The 18172-nt window shown below is 41.5% G+C and overlaps 1 protein-coding gene across 8 annotated transcripts in view; it reads right to left on the minus strand.

Moving 5' to 3' along the window:
• Positions 1–18172, minus strand: part of RPH3AL (rabphilin 3A like (without C2 domains)) — a 320103-nt gene that overhangs the window by 93388 nt on the left and 208543 nt on the right. For all 8 annotated transcript variants that reach the window (XM_063457029.1, XM_063457012.1, XM_063457059.1 and 5 more), the window contains exon 6: positions 14051–14225. In XM_063457029.1, coding sequence (XP_063313099.1) covers positions 14051–14225 — 175 coding nt within the window. The remainder of the gene's footprint in view (positions 1–14050; positions 14226–18172) is intronic.

Consider the following 18172-nt stretch of genomic DNA (forward strand, 5'->3'; position numbering starts at 1 on the left):
TCTTCACGCTGAAGTGTTTTAGAGCTTTGGAGTGTCCCTTTAAATACATTTGTTTTTTTTACAGACTTACTTTATTAATCTGCACCTCAAGAAATGTGGGAAGGATGGGATGCTGGCTAGGGCACAATAGCAGAATTGTTGATTATATGATTTATGCTCCTCGGTATATATTAGTTTTATTGCACAAACATACAATAAAATAATAAAGCAACCATAGCTTGTTTCCCATGGTTTAATTCTTCCCACCAATAAACTGGATGCCCAGCAAAGTTTGTTTAGTATGCCTAGAAGGCCCTTGCAATGAAAAATAAAGCCATCATTATTGTTGGGCACTATAGTCAACATTAGCAATTTAAGCACTCCCCCTTCAATATTTAATTCCTTTAATTATTCTAGATGATCAAGACATTTGTAATGTAATGCCACTTGAGGTAATGAATGCATCTAATCAATTGTAATTAGCACTGGCAATTAAAAGTAAAATGTCAGCAACTGGTCTGTCAGATTTTTAAATTTAACGCAATGATTGTCAAATAAATATTGATAACAGTTTAAGACTTCAAACGTTCGTCTTGATTTCCTGTTTAATTTGTTAATAGTATCTAAACAAGCTTTAAGACTCAATGGCAAAAAAAAACACACAAAAAAAAAATAAACTAAAGTTTTCTGGAAAAAATAAGGGAAGTAGATCACCACACCTCTCCTACCAATATAACCAGATTTGCTAAGTGGTATCTAACAGGACTACTCAAAATTAACTAATGTCAACATTATCAGAAAGAAGGAAAAATCAGGCCATCTGAAAAACATGAGAAAAGTTTTATTTAAAAAAAGTTATATTAAAATAAATAATACACATTTTCCCGTTACAATGTGTTTTTTTTGTACATTTGTGTATTGCTAGTGCTAATACATGCAAACGTAAATAAAAAGCCAATAGAAGGGATTTTGTTTAGTCAGCCTGAATGAAGTATATTTGTAAGGCCTTGTATTATAAGAGAAGGATTTGTATGTACCGTATATACTCGAGTATAAGTCGAGTTTTTTACATTGCCATAATACAGACTGGGGGTTGTGTAGGAGGGGGGCTGTCAGGAAGCATTTACTTACCTTTCCTGCAGCTCCTGTCAGCTCCCTCCTCCTCCGGTCCGGTCAGCACCTCTGTCAGCTCCCAGTGTAAGTATCGCGAGAGCCGCGGGGTCATAGTGCGGCTCTCGTGAGACTTACAGTGTGAGCTGGCAGAGGGAGCTGCACGGACCGGCGCGGAAGAGAAGGGGGCTGACAGGAGCTGCAGGAGAGGTAAGTGCTTCCTGTCAGCCCCCCTCCACTGTACTGCCAATGCCACTGGACCACCAGGGAGTGAGAGCCCCCTCCCTGCCATGTATCAAGCAGGGAGGGGGGGGACGAAAAATAATAATAATAATAAAATAAAATAATAAAATAAAATAATATTTTAAAAATAATAATAATAAGATTTTTTAATTAAAATAATGTTTAAAAAAATAATAATAAAAATGCCCACCCCCCACCAAAGCTCTGCAACACACACACTGCATTCATACACACTGCACTCATGTACACAAACTGCACTCATACACACACACTGCACTCATTATATACACACACTGTAAATAAATATTCAATTAATATCATTTTTTTAGGATCTAATTTTATTTAGAAATTTACCAGTAGCTGCTGCATTTCCCACCCTAGTCTTATACTCGAGTCAATACGTTTTCCCAGTTTTTTGGGGTAAAATTAGGGGCCTCGGCTTATATTCGGGTCGGCTTATACTCGAGTATATACGGTACATTAAATTCATAAAGACCCTGACAGGAAATAGCCTGTAACACACACAAGCACTTCATTATATGCCTGAGATTAAACACTTTCATGCTCATTTGCTGATGAGCAAAGCATGACTGTAAGCTTTGAAGGTTTCAAGAAGAAAAATGAAAGCACAGAGGGTGTTTTCAGCAAAATATTAGGAATAATTTTACCTAGAAACGAAAGGATTTAATCACACAATGGTCCTTGAGGGTTTGAGTCTATCAATTACGGTCTATTTAACCCCTTAAGGACACATGACGTGTGTGACACGTCATTATTCCATTTTATTCCAGAAGTTTGGTCCTTAAGGGGTTAAAATGTGTACACAATACATTCATTGTTCCAAACTCAGTCAAGGCACACGGACAGTCAAGGATTTGGGTATTTCAAATTTCTGTCCCTATTGAGATACTGAAAAAACCTGGACCAATGGTGTGCCTTGAGGCCTGAGTTGGCAATAACTGCTGTAAAGCGCTGATACACCTATAATACTCACTATAACCTTGAATGATGAATTGACCTGAACCAGGAACTAATTTCTGCACACATACTGCACGCACGCTGATCAATCATGTTATTATCCTTTTGAGATTTTTTTTGTTCCCTGTTTTCAAACTACCTTAAAAGAGAACAATTTGTTTATATCCATTTCTAACATAAACCAATAGGAAAATAAATCTGCAATTGCCAACAGGCAACATACCTACATGTGCCAATAACATGATCATTTATCACAGGCTAAAACAAACAGTATATTTAGGTAAGAGTCACAATATTACTAATGTGAACCTTTAGCATTACTAATTGTATAGCGTGAAATGTAATGTGCATCAACACTCCAATGATGTTAAATACTGGCAGAAACAAATGCTTATTTTACCAATGTTATTCTGGTCTCCTACCAGATGGCTAAATAGGTAGTGTTAGTTTCTCAGTAATTATTCTATGTCTAGTTTCATCCTGGCAGATGATCTACATTAAAATGAGAGAGTTATCGCTATGCACAGTGGTAACTTCCATTTAATTTGTGCCCTAAAACAACAGCTGCACAAAAGCCATTAGTAGAATAATTAAATCTTTGCAAATGACAGTCAATATATCAAAATTAAATTCTGTTTTGTCTCAAAAAATGAAGTATGCAAATATTTTTCCTGGATTCTGGAAAGCCCAATTGAACATTTAAAATGACACTATAGTCACTAGAATCACTACAGCGTAAAACGGTGGTTCAGGCCCCAGGGAGAGTGCACAGCTTAGCGAACAGGGGCACATGTATGAGTGTGGGATGGATGATGCATGATTGGCTATGTGCTACGTGTGGGAGTGTGATATGTGAGGAAGTGGGTGGTGACAAAGCAGACTGACCTCAGTTCCACTTAGGAGCCGGGCCAGCAACAAGTTTCCCGCCCACCCTCCCTTTGCTGCTTTGGGCCCGGGAAGTTGTCACAGCGAGGCGGGGGCATGTCCTTGCCAAATAAGGGATGGTAGATTAGATTAAAAGGGGGATAATGGCCGGGTCTCATCCTCCCCCTGTCTCTTATGGTGAACCTGGAGGAGGTACCAGGTTGGACGTGTCGACCGGTGGGGAGCATTATGGTTGGGCCCCACCGAGCGGAAAACCGGCTGGTGGGGAGCCCTGAAAAGCAAGATGTTTTATTATGCCGAGGGGGGGAGGTGGGAGCCTTGGGGAAGTTAGATTGGCAAGGACGGTTTCTTGATTACTGTATGACTGTATGAAAAGTGTTTATGTTAATTTATTAATTTATTATTATGTTATACGTTTAAGGAGTTATATAGTATTTAGTTATGTTAATAAATGCTGTGGCCTGTTTTTCCCAAGAAGTTGTCTGTTGTTATTTGAAGGGGTAAGTTATGGTTTTATGGGGGGATGAGGGGAATGCTATCCAATGCCCACTATGTACATACATGGTGTCTATGCTGGTTTTTCAATGTAAATGCTGCCTTTTCAGTGAAAAGGCAGTGTTTACATTGCTGTCTAGCAACACCTCTAAAGGCAGTCCCTCAGACAACCACTAGAGGTGCTTCCTAGTCCAGAACTGTGCATGGGGCTGCTAAATGCTCCCCAAAGAGATGCATTGATTCATACTGATTATGATCTACTTCCTATTCTGTATTTTGATGCTATTTTATCTTGACTAGGCATTATCTCACTCCTGCTTTTTGGGCTAGTTTTTTTACTTGAAAAATCATAACGTGTATTCCTATATACTTTTTGTTGTCTAATTACCGTATGGTTACTACAATGGATTATGCTGACTGCCCTTAATTTTTAATATATGTATTATAAATTATGATTGTTACATACGTGTTTTAGAGAATATTATCTGAATGAGAAAACACCTTTTCTGTATACATACCTTCTAGATTTTTTAGGGTTAACATATATATACATATACATGCACGTTTTACTTATGTTCAGCATCTAAGTGTAGTTTAAAATAGCCTGAACCATAATAATTATCACTATTACATTCCATATTGTCTTCACTTTATTTTTTATTTGGAACAGGTGACACTGGCTGATTTTATTTTGTCCAGCTATTTTCTCGACAATTAAAAGATTGGGCATTTTACAAGCAAGATAGTTATTTACCCTCCAAAGTATCATGCCTACAAATGTCTCACTGCATCTTTCAACTTCTTCGCCCATGCTGATACATCCATGGCTGCAAATAATCAGTAACTATCACAAAGCTAAGAAGAAAATATTCTGTTTTCAGTTTGACGGTTGGCTCTGTAAGATGATGCACAGTGCTAATTCCATTTTAAGGTACACCCCAGGTATCTTATTGGTGACTTACTGTTTAATACTCGCCCATTGAAGATGATAATTGAGGATAAACATTGCCTTCAATTAGCAGAGCCACTTGTACTGATACCTTAGTATAACATATATTTATTTATAAAATATTTTACCAGGAAGGATACATTGAGATTTCTCTCAGTTTCAAGTATGTCCTGGGTCCACAAAACATTGCATTGATGCAATAGGGTACAATAAAATACAAAAACAATATTAATACACAATATGTACAAAATTTAACATAGAACAGGTAACAAATATATAATCAACTATTACAGGTGCATTCTGTTTTGAGATATGTAGAGAGGGATCTCTTAAAAGACTTTAGGCTTTTAAGTGTGCGTGAGGTCGTTCCATAATCGTGGTTCTCTGTAGGAAAAGGAGGATCGAGGCGCTTTCTTTCTGTATTGAGGTAGACTAAATAAAGCGCTGGTACTGGATCGAAAGGTTATAGGAGGTGGGAACAGCCGGGGAGGGTGGGTGCTTCCCAGAAAAGCTCTTAAACACAAGGCTGGAAAGATGAAGGGTGCGTCTGGATTCCAGCGACAGCCAGTTTAGTTCTTTTAGCATGTCACAATGGTGGGTGATGTATTTACATTGTAGCACAAAGCAGCAGAACGAGTTATACAATGTATTAAGTTGGGTTTGCGGTGCAGGTGCATATCCTACATCCCCATAATCAATGATTGGCATCAGCATTTGCTGTACAATCTTTTCCTTTAGTGTAGGGATTAGGCGGGATTTGTTTCTGTACAGGGCACCTAGTTTTGGATAAAGCTTTTCTATGTGGAGGCCAAACGATAGATTGGGGTGTAACAACATACCCAAGTTTTTGAAAGAGTGGACTGCGGTCAGTGTGCTATTTGTATTTGATTTGATGCATAGATGGGAATTTTGCAATTTGTGTAATTTAGGTACGGTTCCAAAGATCACTGTGACAGTTTTGATAGTATAGAGCATGGGTCGTCAACCTGGTCCCTACCGCCCACTAGTGGGCGTTTTAGGATTTCAGGTGGGCGGTAGGGATTTCCAGGTTTTGGCGGACGGGCGGGTGCGAGCCGGCGGTACCCCTGCGACTGGGTACCGCCGTGACAAATTGCGGCTCCGGCCCGCGCGGCAAACCGCCGGGGCCGCATATGGAGGGGTCCATCGGGTGGCCCATGCTGTCAGGGCCACCCGATGGATGTGGATTGTAAGGGGGCCCGGTCAGCGCTGGGCGCTTTAACAGCGCGACCGGGCCCCCTGTGATGACATCGCAGAGCTGGGAGGAAGTGACTGCACATCACTCCTCCCAGCTAACCCTGAGAGCCGCGCGGGAGGAAGACCAGGGAGTCAGAGTGGGAACTCTGACTCCCATCCACCTGAGCCACCACTGGACCCCAGGGAAAGTCACCCTCCTGAATCTAAAAGGTAGGAAACAGGAGGGTGACTTAAATATAATGTGTGTGTGTGTGTCTTTGTATGTATGTCTTGTGTGTCTGTATATATGTGTGTCTTGTGTGTGTGTATGTATGTGTGACTGTCTGTTGGTATGTGTGTCTTGTGTGTGTCTGTATGTATGTGTCTTGTGTGTATGTGTGTCTGTCTGTGTTCCTGTATGTGTCGTGTGTGTCTTGTGTGTGTGTGTGTGTATGTATGTATGTGTGTGTATGTATGTGTGTGTGTATGTGTCGTGTGTGTTTGTGTCTGTATGTGTCGTGTGTGTTTGTGTCTGTATGTGTGTTGTGTGTGTGTGTATGTATGTGTCGTGTGTGTGTGTATGTATGTGTCGTGTGTGTATGTACGTGTGTGTGTGTCGTGTGTGTCTGTATGTGTTGTGTGTGTCTGTATGTGTCGTGTGTGTCTGTATGTGTCGTGTGTATGTATGTGTCGTGTGTGTATGTATGTGTGTGTGTATGTATGTGTGTCGTGTGTGTGTGTCGTGTGTGTCTGTATGTGTCGTGTGTGTCTGTATGTGTCGTGTATGTATGTGTCGTGTGTGTGTATGTATGTGTCGTGTGTGTATCTATGTGTCTGTATTTGTGTATCTATGTGTCTGTATTTGTGTCTGTATGTGTATCTGTATGTGTGTTGTGTGTGTGTGTGTATGTATGTCGTGTGTATGTGTCGTGTGTGTGTATGTATGTGTCGTGTGTGTGTGTATGTGTCGTGTGTGTGTGTATGTGTCGTGTGTGTATCGTGTGTGTGTATGTATGTGTGTCTGTATGTGTGTCTTGTACGTGTGTCTGTATGTGTGTCTTGTACGTGTGTCTGTCTGTTATAGTGGACTATATAGTAAGTGGGCTACCTAGCTCAGCCTTCCTACTGGGCATTGCTACAAGGAAGGTTAAAAAATAGAAAAAAGGGGGGAAAAAAAGGTGGGGAGGGGAATTGAGGAGGGAGAGGAGATGAGCTGACGCACAAGAAAAATCATAGAGAGATAATATGAGAAATCATATTATGCGCAAACAGAGAAGTCGTCTGAATATCACTGAAAGAGACCTTCGTTTGTTCCTTACGAAAATCGAACCAGAAATCAAATATTTAGTCTCGCAGCATCAACCTCAAGGATCTCATTAATCACTAGTAAAGGTAATTTCAATTTACTTTATTGTTTTCTCATTAAACTTTATAAAGTTAAAAACCTTATAAACCTGCATTAAGTAGAAATAAAAAGATAAATGTACGTACATTTATTTTTTGTAAAACACCCTCCTTTCTAAAAAATATTCTGCATTTGCGCGAAAACTGGTGGGCGGTAAGGAAATTTTTTCAACCAAAAAGTTGCATTAGTGGGCGGTAGGTAAAAAAAGGTTGACTACCACTGGTATAGAGTATGCTTTTTTGTGATCCACTTTTCTATCTCTGTGAACTATATGTGGTTTACCTGATACTTTAATCTATTTAGATCAGTTAAACGTACACCTCTGTAATTTTGAAGTACCATCTGACAATACGCGATCGCATGAACGCCTCAGCGTCTTATCGTGTGGAAGGCAGGCTATTTAAAGACTTTGTTGTGGAAACGCTGTTCAGCACTGCTGATGATCCCGGTGTAGCGGGTGAAATTTAACAAGTGAGTGTTCTATTTTCTTTCCCTTATGTGCAGGGCTGTCTTTAAATGGGGTGAAACAGGGAATCTGTCCCAGGCCCTGGGGGGCCCAAAGCAGCTGCCCCATAGGCCCCCTGCCGGCGAACAAACCTGGTGGGCTGCAGCAACTGATGTAATCAGAGGCCCCTGGCCCTTTAAGAATGCTCCGGACTGGGCCCCTGTCATGTTGCCTGCTGGGAGGAAGTGAGGTGAGATCACTTCCTCCCACTCAACAGAGCGCCGCTGGGGAGGAGGGGGAGGTGGTGGAGGCATACACAGGAGGAGAGGGACTAAGGAAGTCAGACTCCCATCAGCATTGGATATCCAGCTCCCACTGGACCCAAGGGAGGCCACCCTTCTGTACCCAAAAGGTAAGGTGACAGGAGAGTGGCTAAAATATGATATAAATTGATATACCGTATTTATTCGAGTATAACGCGCAACATTTTGTACCGATTTTTAATCTAAAATTAGGGGTGCGCGTTATACTCGAATAAATATTAGCCCAGCAGAAGAGGGAGGGAGTGGGTGCTCCGATAATACCTCCCAGGACCGCCGGGCTCGTTACAAGCCCGGCGGTCCTGGGGTGGCGGGCAGCAAGCGTTTACTCACCTCCCTGCAGCTCCTCCAGCTCCCCAGTGTAAATCTCGCGAGACCCGCGGCCAGCTCTGACGGCCGCGGGTCTCGCGAGATTTACACTGGGGAGCTGGAGGAGCTGCAGGGAGGTGAGTAAACGCTTGCTGCCTGGCGGTCCTGGGAGGTATTATCGGAGCACCCACTCCCTCTTCTGCTGGGCTAATATTTATTCAAGTATAACGAGCAACCCTAATTTTAGATTAAAAATCGGTACAAAATTGTATACCGATTTTTAATCGAAAATTAGGGGTGCGCGTTATACACGTGTGCGCGTTATAGTCGAATAAATACGGTATGTGTGCATGAGTCTGAGTCAGTGCATTTGGCTATGTGTGTGTATCTGACTGTGTGTATGTGTGTGTGTATCTGGCTGTGTCTGTGTTTATCTGGCTGTGTGTGTCAGTGTGTGTATCTGGCTATTTATGTCTATCTGTGTGTCTGTACATCTGTGTGTATGTATATCTGTGTGGATGTATACCTGTCTCTGTGTATGTGTACTTGTGTGTCAATGTGTATGTGTACCTGCGTGTGTGTGTGTGAGTTTTTGAGCGTGTGTATGTGTGTGTGTATATGTCAGTATGTGTGTGTATCTATGCGTGTGGCAATGCATTCATCCTAACACAAAATACGGAAAGTGCTGGTGCGCAAGCTTTAAAAAAATCACCCTTGGTGTGAAAACCACAATCTCTCAAAGTGATATTGTAAATCTTATCACTCCAGTGCACAGAGGGTGTATAAACTAACAAAGAGTGCAATACCACAAACTGCAATGTGAAAATATATATCAAAAAGATAAATACTTGCAAATCAATGCAAGTCCATATAGAAACTCTAAAAGGGAGACAAAAAAAAAAATAACATACACCACACTGCTAGTGCAATATCATTAAGACTTATACAAATAAATAAAGAATAATTCTTCTGGATGTAACACTCACAAGTCAGGAGTGGTCAGAGCCACACTCCAAGCCCAAGCGCCTTGGGAGGATCAGCCCCTGGAGCTTGTGGGATCCCAAGCACACTCTTGTGGTACGAACAGCAGGTAAGTAAAACAGCTTTATTCCAACTCTATAAAAACATATGCAGAAATGTAAAAACGTCCAGAGTCCGCTCACCAGTCCTCTGAGTATGCATACACTCTTTGTTAGTTTATACACCCTCTGTGCACTGGAGTGATAAGATTTACAATATCACTTTGAGAGATTGTGGTTTTCACACCAAGGGTGATGTTTAAAAGCTTGCGCACCAGCACTTTCCGTATTTTGTGTTTGACATTTGATAACCTAATTACCAGGGTTTATGTTGGTTGCTGCAAATTTATCAAAAACTGCATAACCTATTGAGTTATATGCGCCATCTTATTTATTTATACATATTTTTAATGCATTCATCCTAGCATTCCAACGCTATCACTGCACACAAATAAACCCCTACATGTGTTCCTGTGTGTCTGTGTGTGTGTTGTATCTGTGTCAAAGTGTGTATCTCTGTGTGTGGATGTGTCAGTGTATGTATCTGTGTGTGTGCACCAGTATCTGTATCAAAGCGTGTGTATTTGTGTGTCAAAGTGTGTATCTGAGTGTGTGTGTATGTGCTAGTGTGCGTATATGTCAGTGTGTTTGTGCGTGTGTCCAGGTGTGCGCATGTATCAGTGTGTTTATGTGTGTATCTGCGTGTCAATGTGTAGGTATATCTGTGTTAGTATGTATGTGCATACATCCAGGCAATCAAACACACCGCTGCAAACACAATCATTATATACAAACACACCCCTGAATTCAAACTCCAAAATTGTATACAAACACACCCTTCACTCACACCAATACTGCACACAAATGTTCATCGGCATTTAAAAGACAACACTACATCCAAATACACCTCTGCATACGATTACAAACATTACATACAAATACACCTCTTTATTAAAATGCTAAAATTATATACAAACACCAACTCTACACATAAAAGCACACGTGCATTTAAAAGCCAACACTACATAAAAACACACACCCCTGCATTCAAATAGTACACACAAGTGCACCACTGCATTCACTGTGTTATACTCAGCCTGTTAGCCAGCACTAGTTTAGGTTTCCAGCCTTTACTTTATTTATTGTGTGCAATTTGGTGTCAGTTACCCTCAAATTGTAATTATATAATGTGGGCACTAGAACCCCCAGAGTTCAATTGTGGGTAATACACCTGTAAACAACACTTAATTGGATACAGTAATCAGGCAATAGCATATAGGCTGTATGTTGGAGTTGTCCTATGATTATGACCCCTGGTGACTATTATGGGGTATTACACATAGGGATTATTATAAACATTAACTTATCATTGTTTCTATTTTTTCTAATTATCTTTCTCTTTCCAATAGGGACTATTTAATATTACTATTGGCAATAGTGATCTTTTAATAGATATATAAAAAATAATATTTTTAATCATCCTGCACATCCACCATTTTCTTTGTTTTTTGATGTTCTCATATTGAAGGGTGGTTAATTAGACAACTGTATTATCCTCTAGGGCAGTGATGGCGAACCTTTTTGAGCCTGAGTGCCCAAACCGCAATACATGCCAACTTTTTTCCCCTCAAAGTGCCAACATGGCAATTAAACCTGAATACTGAGGTTTACGTTTGGAAAAAACTACTCGTACAGTTAACTTTTATTTTAAAAGAAGAACACAACAGAGAGTTAAATTATAAAATTTTTAAATAATTATATAAATTAAGCTTATATTTATTAGTATCTCCAACAAATGCAATACATACACAGACTGCTGAACACATTCACACACCAACTGCTTAATACATACACACACACCGAGACACAGACAGACTGCTAAATACACACACACTGCTGAGTACACAGTCTGCGGAATACACGCACGCAGTCTGCTGAATACACGCACCCAGTCTGCTGAGTACACGCACGCAGTCTGCTGAGTACACGCACGCAGTCTGCTGAGTACGCACGCAGTCTGCTGAGTACGCACGCAGTCTGCTGAGTACACACGCAATCTGCTGAGTACGCACGCACACACACACACACACACACTGCTGAATACATAAAGACTGCTGAACACACACACACATATACTGCATTGAGGGGTGCAGTGTATGTGTCTGTGTGTAATGCTGTGTGTGGGGGGGTTGGGGTGCTGTGTGTGGGGGGTAGGGTGCTGTGTGTGGGGGGGTAGGGTGCTGTGTGTGTTTGGGGGAAAGGGTGCTGTGTGTGTGTGGGGGGTAGGGGTGCTGTGTGTGCGGGGGGGTAGGGGTGCTGTGTGTGGGGGGGGGTAGGGGTGCTGTGGGTGTGGGGGGTAAGGGTGCTGTGGGTGTGGGGGGGGTAGGGGTGATGTGGGTGTGGGGGGTAGGGGTGCTGTGGGTGTGGGGGGTAGGGGTGCTGTGGGTGTGGGGGGGGTAGGGGTGCTGTGTGTAGGAGGGGTAGGGGTGCTGAGTGTAGGGGGGGTAGGGGTGCGGGGGTAGGGGTGCTGTGGGTAGGGGTGCTGTGAGTAGGGGGGGTAGGGGTGCTGTGGGTAGGGAGGGTAGGGGTGCTGTTGGTAGGGGTGCTGGGGGTAGGGGTTGAAGATGCATTACAATTTTTTTTTTAACATATTAAATATTTATTAAATCAGGGGGGGGGGACACAGCCATCCCTGGTGGTCCGGTGGTGGTATGCAGGACAGGTCCTGCAGCCCTCCTGTCCTCCCGCGCGATGCTGTGTGGAGCGTTGCCATGGTAACGTGCGGCAACGCTCCACACTGCTTGCGGGAGGACAGGAGAGCTGCTTCCTCGATCCCTCCCCCCTGCTTCCGATCCCCCCGACACGGAAGCAGAGTTGGTGCCTGCCGTTTCGGGCAGGCAGGCGTCTACTCTGCAGTGATGGCAAACCTATGGACGCGTGCCCACAGAGAGGGCCCGACGTGCCACCTGTGCCATAGGTTCGCCATCACTGCTCTAGGAACTATTTTTTTGTTTTTAGTTCTTTTTTCATTATGCAATTTGGCAAATCCTAATGCACAAGTCTAGCTTTCATTATCTCTTTACAGGGAGTGCAGAATTATTAGGCAAATGAGTATTTTGACCACATCATCCTCTTTATGCATGTTGTCTTACTCCAAGCTGTATAGGCTCGAAAGCCTACTACCAATTAAGCATATTAGGTGATGTGCATCTCTGCAATGAGAAGGGGTGTGGTCTAATGAGATCAACACCCTATATCAGGTGTGCATAATTATTAGGCAACTTCCTTTCCTTTGGCAAAATGGGTCAAAAGAAGGACTTGACAGGCTCAGAAAAGTCAAAAATAGTGAGATATCTTGCAAAATTGCAAAGCTTCTGAAGCATGATCATCGAACAATCAAGCGTTTCATTCAAAATAGTCAACAGGGTCGCAAGAAGCGTGTGGAAAAACCAAGGCGCAAAATAACTGCCCATGAACTGAGAAAAGTCAAGCGTGCAGCTGCCAAGATGCCACTTGCCACCAGTTTGGCCATATTTCAGAGCTGCAACATCACTGGAGTGCCCAAAAGCACAAGGTGTGCAATACTCAGAGACATGGCCAAGGTAAGAAAGGCTGAAAGACGACCACCACTGAACAAGACACACAAGAAATATCAAGAAATATCTCAAGACTGATTTTTCTAAGGTTTTATGGACTGATGAAATGAGAGTGAGTCTTGATGGGCCAGATGGATGGGCCCGTGGCTGGATTGGTAAAGGGCAGAGAGCTCCAGTCCGACTCAGACGCCAGCAAGGTGGAGGTGGAGTACTGGTTTGGGCTGGTATCATCAAAGATGAGCTTGTGGGGCCTTTTCGGGTTGAGGATGGAGTCAAGCTCAACTCCCAGTCCTACTGCCAGTTTCTGGAAGACACCTTCTTCAAGCAGTGGTACAGGAAGAAGTCTGCATCCTTCAAGAAAAAACATGATTTTCATGCAGGACAATGCTCCATCACACGCGTCCAAGTACTCCACAGCGTGGCTGGCAAGAAAGGGTATAAAAGAAGAAAATCTAATGACATGGCCTCCTTGTTCACCTGATCTGAACCCCATTGAGAACCTGTGGTCCATCATCAAATGTGAGATTTACAAGGAGGGAAAACAGTACACCTCTCTGGACAGTGTCTGGGAGGCTGTGGTTGCTTCTGCACGCAATGTTGATGGTGAACAGATCAAAACACTGACAGAATCCATGGATGGCAGGCTTTTGAGTGTCCTTGTAAAGAAAGGTGGCTATATTGGTCACTGATTTGTTTTTGTTTTGTTTTTGAATGTCAGAAATGTATATTTGTGAATGTTGAGATGTTATATTGGTTTCACTGGTAAAAATAAATAATTGAAATGGGTATATATTTGTTTTTTGTTAAGTTGCCTAATAATTATGCACAGTAATAGTCACCTGCACACACAGATATCCCCCCTAAAATAGCTATAACTAAAAACAAACTAAAAACTACTTCCAAAAATATTCAGCTTTGATATTAATGAGTTTTTTGGGTTCATTGAGAACATGGTTGTTGTTCAATAATAAAATTAATCCTCAAAAATACAACTTGCCCAATAATTCTGCACTCCCTGTATAATTCAACAATGTAATATATCAATAGCATGAACCGACATAAACAATAAAAATGGGAAAGAGTGTAAACTTTTAACTGGCACGTTTGAAAAGCCATTACTGACCTTTGCCTTTAGCCCAAGTATAAGTTCGAATAGGTGCACTGCTCCTTGGATCGTGTATTGGAGGCTCAGGATGAGCAGATCTTCCATACAGCTCTTTAGTTTTATTTGGTACTTTCAATGGTAAGATGTATTTGGGTAGACCTTTGTAAAACCAGGCTCCAGACCTCTTCCAAACCTTCCAATATAAAAATAAAACAGGACATAAGAAACTTTAAGTAATTTAACATCACAAACATTTTGTGATATGTCCTAATAAATTGGCCTAGAAGATCTAAATGCTTATACATGAATGACATTATCCCAACCAGTATAAGATCCAGACCGTATGGTATTTCCTGCACCAAGAGAGAAATAAAAAATAAATCTTTAAACTCCGTAGAACCTGCTCTGTGAAGTCTAACCCTTGCACCCTAAATTTTATGCAACATTCCCAAGATGCTTAAGCTGTCTTAAGGTCACCCTAAGTAAACAGAAGCCTTAAACTTTCTGGTGAAAAGCATTATTTTATTGTTTTCCTTGTCAACATATCAAAGATTTCTACTCTCAGAGATCTTATACATAAAACCCTGCTGTCGTCCCCACCCACTCCCTGGCATGCAATCATGTCCTCCATTCCAATGCAGTGGTAGAACTAAGGTAGAAAGGGCCATGGTGCAATACATTTTTGGGCCCTTCTACTGCAAGGGTGGGCAAAAGTTATATCCCTATCTATCATGCAACTCCAACAATGCTTTGACAGCTGGGGCACTACCATTTTCCCATGCTTGCAGGTTTGTATGTAGCATTGAGCAACGTTTGTGTGTTTGAGTGTAAGCATGATTTTGTTTGTCTGTGTGAATGTAGAAATGCGTTTGTATGTGGTGTTGGCTTTTGAATGCAAGTATATAATTAATGTTGAGGTTTCAATGCACTGGTGTATTTGTGTGTAGTGTTGGCATTTGAATGTGGATATGAATGCACATATACTGCCACACACAGTGTGATACACAGACACAGATACACACACACACACACACACACAACACATGCAAAAACACAGATATACACACTGGCACACATACACACAGATACACACAATGACACAAATGCAGATTCACAGATACACACACTGACTACATACCGATATGCAGACACTGGTTGCACTGTTAAAGGGCCACAGCACCCAACTGGGCCCCTGCTGACACATGCCCACTGGGTGGCACTAAGTGCATGGGCCACCCAATAGACCTCTTTGGTGTGTGGGCACTCTGCTGCAATGATGAATCCATGTGCGATAAAAAGAGATTGTTGAGGGCAGCAAGGGCCATGGGGCAGCTACCTTGGGCCCCCCCAGGAATTACTGGGCCCAGGGCGTCTGAAAATCATTTAGATGTGAAAATCACTGATTTTCAGAACACATGTTACAGAATCAGTCGGACTGACTGAATCATGACCACATTTCGTTTTAGTAAATCAGCAAATTGCCAATGTGGTTGGAATTCAGATGAAATCTGGTGTTTGGTGAGTAAGCCAGGTTCTGTTCAGGTTCAGGTTCTCTACAGCAGGCTCTACCCATCAATTGAAATGAACTTTAGCACAGAGATGAAGAGGAAATAACTGAAACAGCTTGAACCTGGAACTGAATAAAAGATTAACAAAATTATAGGACTCCATCATACTTCATCTGAGATTTAGTTTTACAAACCAGAGTAAAAACAATATGAGATTTAGTTTTACAAACCAGAGTAAAAACAAGCCGCGGCTCTCGCGAGACTTACAGTGTGAGCTGACAGAAGAGCTGAAATGACGGCGCGGAGGAGGAGGGAGCTGACAGGAGCTGCAGGACGGGTAAGTAAGATCTCTGCCAGCCCCCTCCCCCCCCCCCCCCCCACTGAACTGCCAATGCTGGACCACCAGGGAAGGAGCCCCCCTCCCTGCCATGTATCAAGCAGGGAGGGGGGACGAAAATAAAAATAATAATTAAATAAAAAATAATAAGAATAAATAATAATGAAAAAAATATATTAAAATAATAAAAAATAATAATAAATAAAATAATAAAATTGTCCACCCCCCCACCACTGCAACACACACACACACACACACTGCACTCATATACACACACACACTGCACTCATACACACACACACACTGCAGTCATACACACACACACATGCTGCACTCATACACACACGCTGCATTCATTATACACACACTGCATTCATTATACACACACTGCATTCATTATACACACACTGTAAATAAATATTCAATTAATATATTTTTTTTTAGGATCTAATTTTATTTAGAAATTTACCAGTAGCTGCTGCTTTTCCCACCCTAGTTTTATACTCGAGTCAATAAGTTTTCCCAGTTTTTTGGGGTAAAATTAGGGGCCTCGGCTTATATTCGGGTCGGCTTATACTCGAGTATATACGGTAATACTGTGATCTGTATTTTGATCACTGTAGGCAGTGATCAACTTGCAGGGAAGGGGTTAATTTTTATTTAGACTGGGTAAAGGGGGGTGGTATTTTTTTTTTTTTTACTTAAACGTTTTTGCCAATGAGATACGGCAGGTTGCTTCCACACTGTCATTTTCTGAAGTTCAGGCGGATGCGTATTAGGGACTTTAACTTGTGGCTTGGTGAATGGTGTCGGGAGAAAGGATTTGGCTTTATATTTCATGGTAGCACTGTTTGGAATGGAAATAAACTCAAAACGGAACAAATGTTCTCAGTGAGCAGTTCAGAGGTTTTGCTAGGATGTATTTAAACTCGGAGGGGGAGGGAGGGGCAAATGGGTGATAAAACCTCAATCCAATTGCCCCCCAAAACAAGGACAGAAAGTGCCTGTAGCAAGTGTGTTAAAAAATTATAATCTTAGAGTCATGTCTAGAAATGCTCGCAGTTTAGGGAATAAGATCCATGAACTTGTGGCAATAATGGCAACTGAGAATGTAGATTTAGTCGCTGTTACTGAGACATGGTATAATGAGAAAAATGACTGGGATATAGCAATACCAGGGTACTCTTTATATAGAAAAGACAGAGAAGGCAAGAAAGGGGGAGGGGTGGTCCTGTATGTGAAGGATAGGATAAAATCTAGCCTAATAAAAGTTAGTGAGGTGAACATAGAGTCCGTTTGGGTTACGTTAGAATTTGGTAATCACACAGTAACTCGTGTAGATGTGATTTACAGGCCCCTTGGACAAATAGAAGAGTTAGATAATCTACTAGTTGAGGAAATAGCTAAAATGACAATGTAGGGGGAAGTTATCATCATGGGTGACTTTAATCTTCCTGATGTTAAATGGAAATCCAAAATAGCTGCTTGTGCCAGGAGCACACTTATTCTAAACTCCCTACTGGGATTGTCTCTAAAACAACTTGTTGCAGAACCAACTCGTAAGGAGGCCATACTAGATTTAGTGTTAACAAATGGAGATTTGGTATCAGATATTACTGTAGTTGAAAGTTTAGGATCCAGTGATGGTCAGTCAGTGTGGTTTAATATAAGAACAGTGACTGAGTTACACCACACAAATACAAAAGTTTTAGACTTTAGAAAAACAGACTTTTCTAAAATTAGAATATGCGTAAAGGAGTCCTTGTCAGACTGCAGCAGTTTAAATGGAGTCCAGGAGAAATGGGATTACTTCAAATTTGCACTGCTAAGGCAACAGAAAATTGCATTAGGCTCGTCAGTAAAAGCAAAAGCAAAAAATTTAAGAAACCGTCCTCCGCAGATGTGGCCAAAATAGTAAAAAAAACTAAAAAGTTAGCATTTAGTAATTATAAAAAAAAAAACAAAGTGAGGAAGACAGACAGATCTATAAGATTAGGCAGAAAGAGGCTAAGCAAGTGATAAGAGCTTCCAAAGCACACACAGAAGAGAAAATAGCACAGTCCATAAAGGGGGATAAAACATTTTTTAGATACATAAATGGGAAAAGGAAAGTAAAACAAGGATTAATTAGATTAAAAACAAAAGAAAGAATGTATGTAGAAGAGGATAAAGGTCTAGCTGATTGACAACTGTCAAAAGTAAAGACAAATAAGTCGATGGGGCTTGATGCAATACAAAGTTATTAAAAGAACTTAGTGGTGTACTAGCAAAACCATTAACTGATTTATTTAACCA

Source organism: Pelobates fuscus, chromosome 1 (genome assembly GCF_036172605.1).
Source record: "Pelobates fuscus isolate aPelFus1 chromosome 1, aPelFus1.pri, whole genome shotgun sequence".
Lineage (NCBI taxonomy): Eukaryota > Metazoa > Chordata > Amphibia > Anura > Pelobatidae > Pelobates > Pelobates fuscus.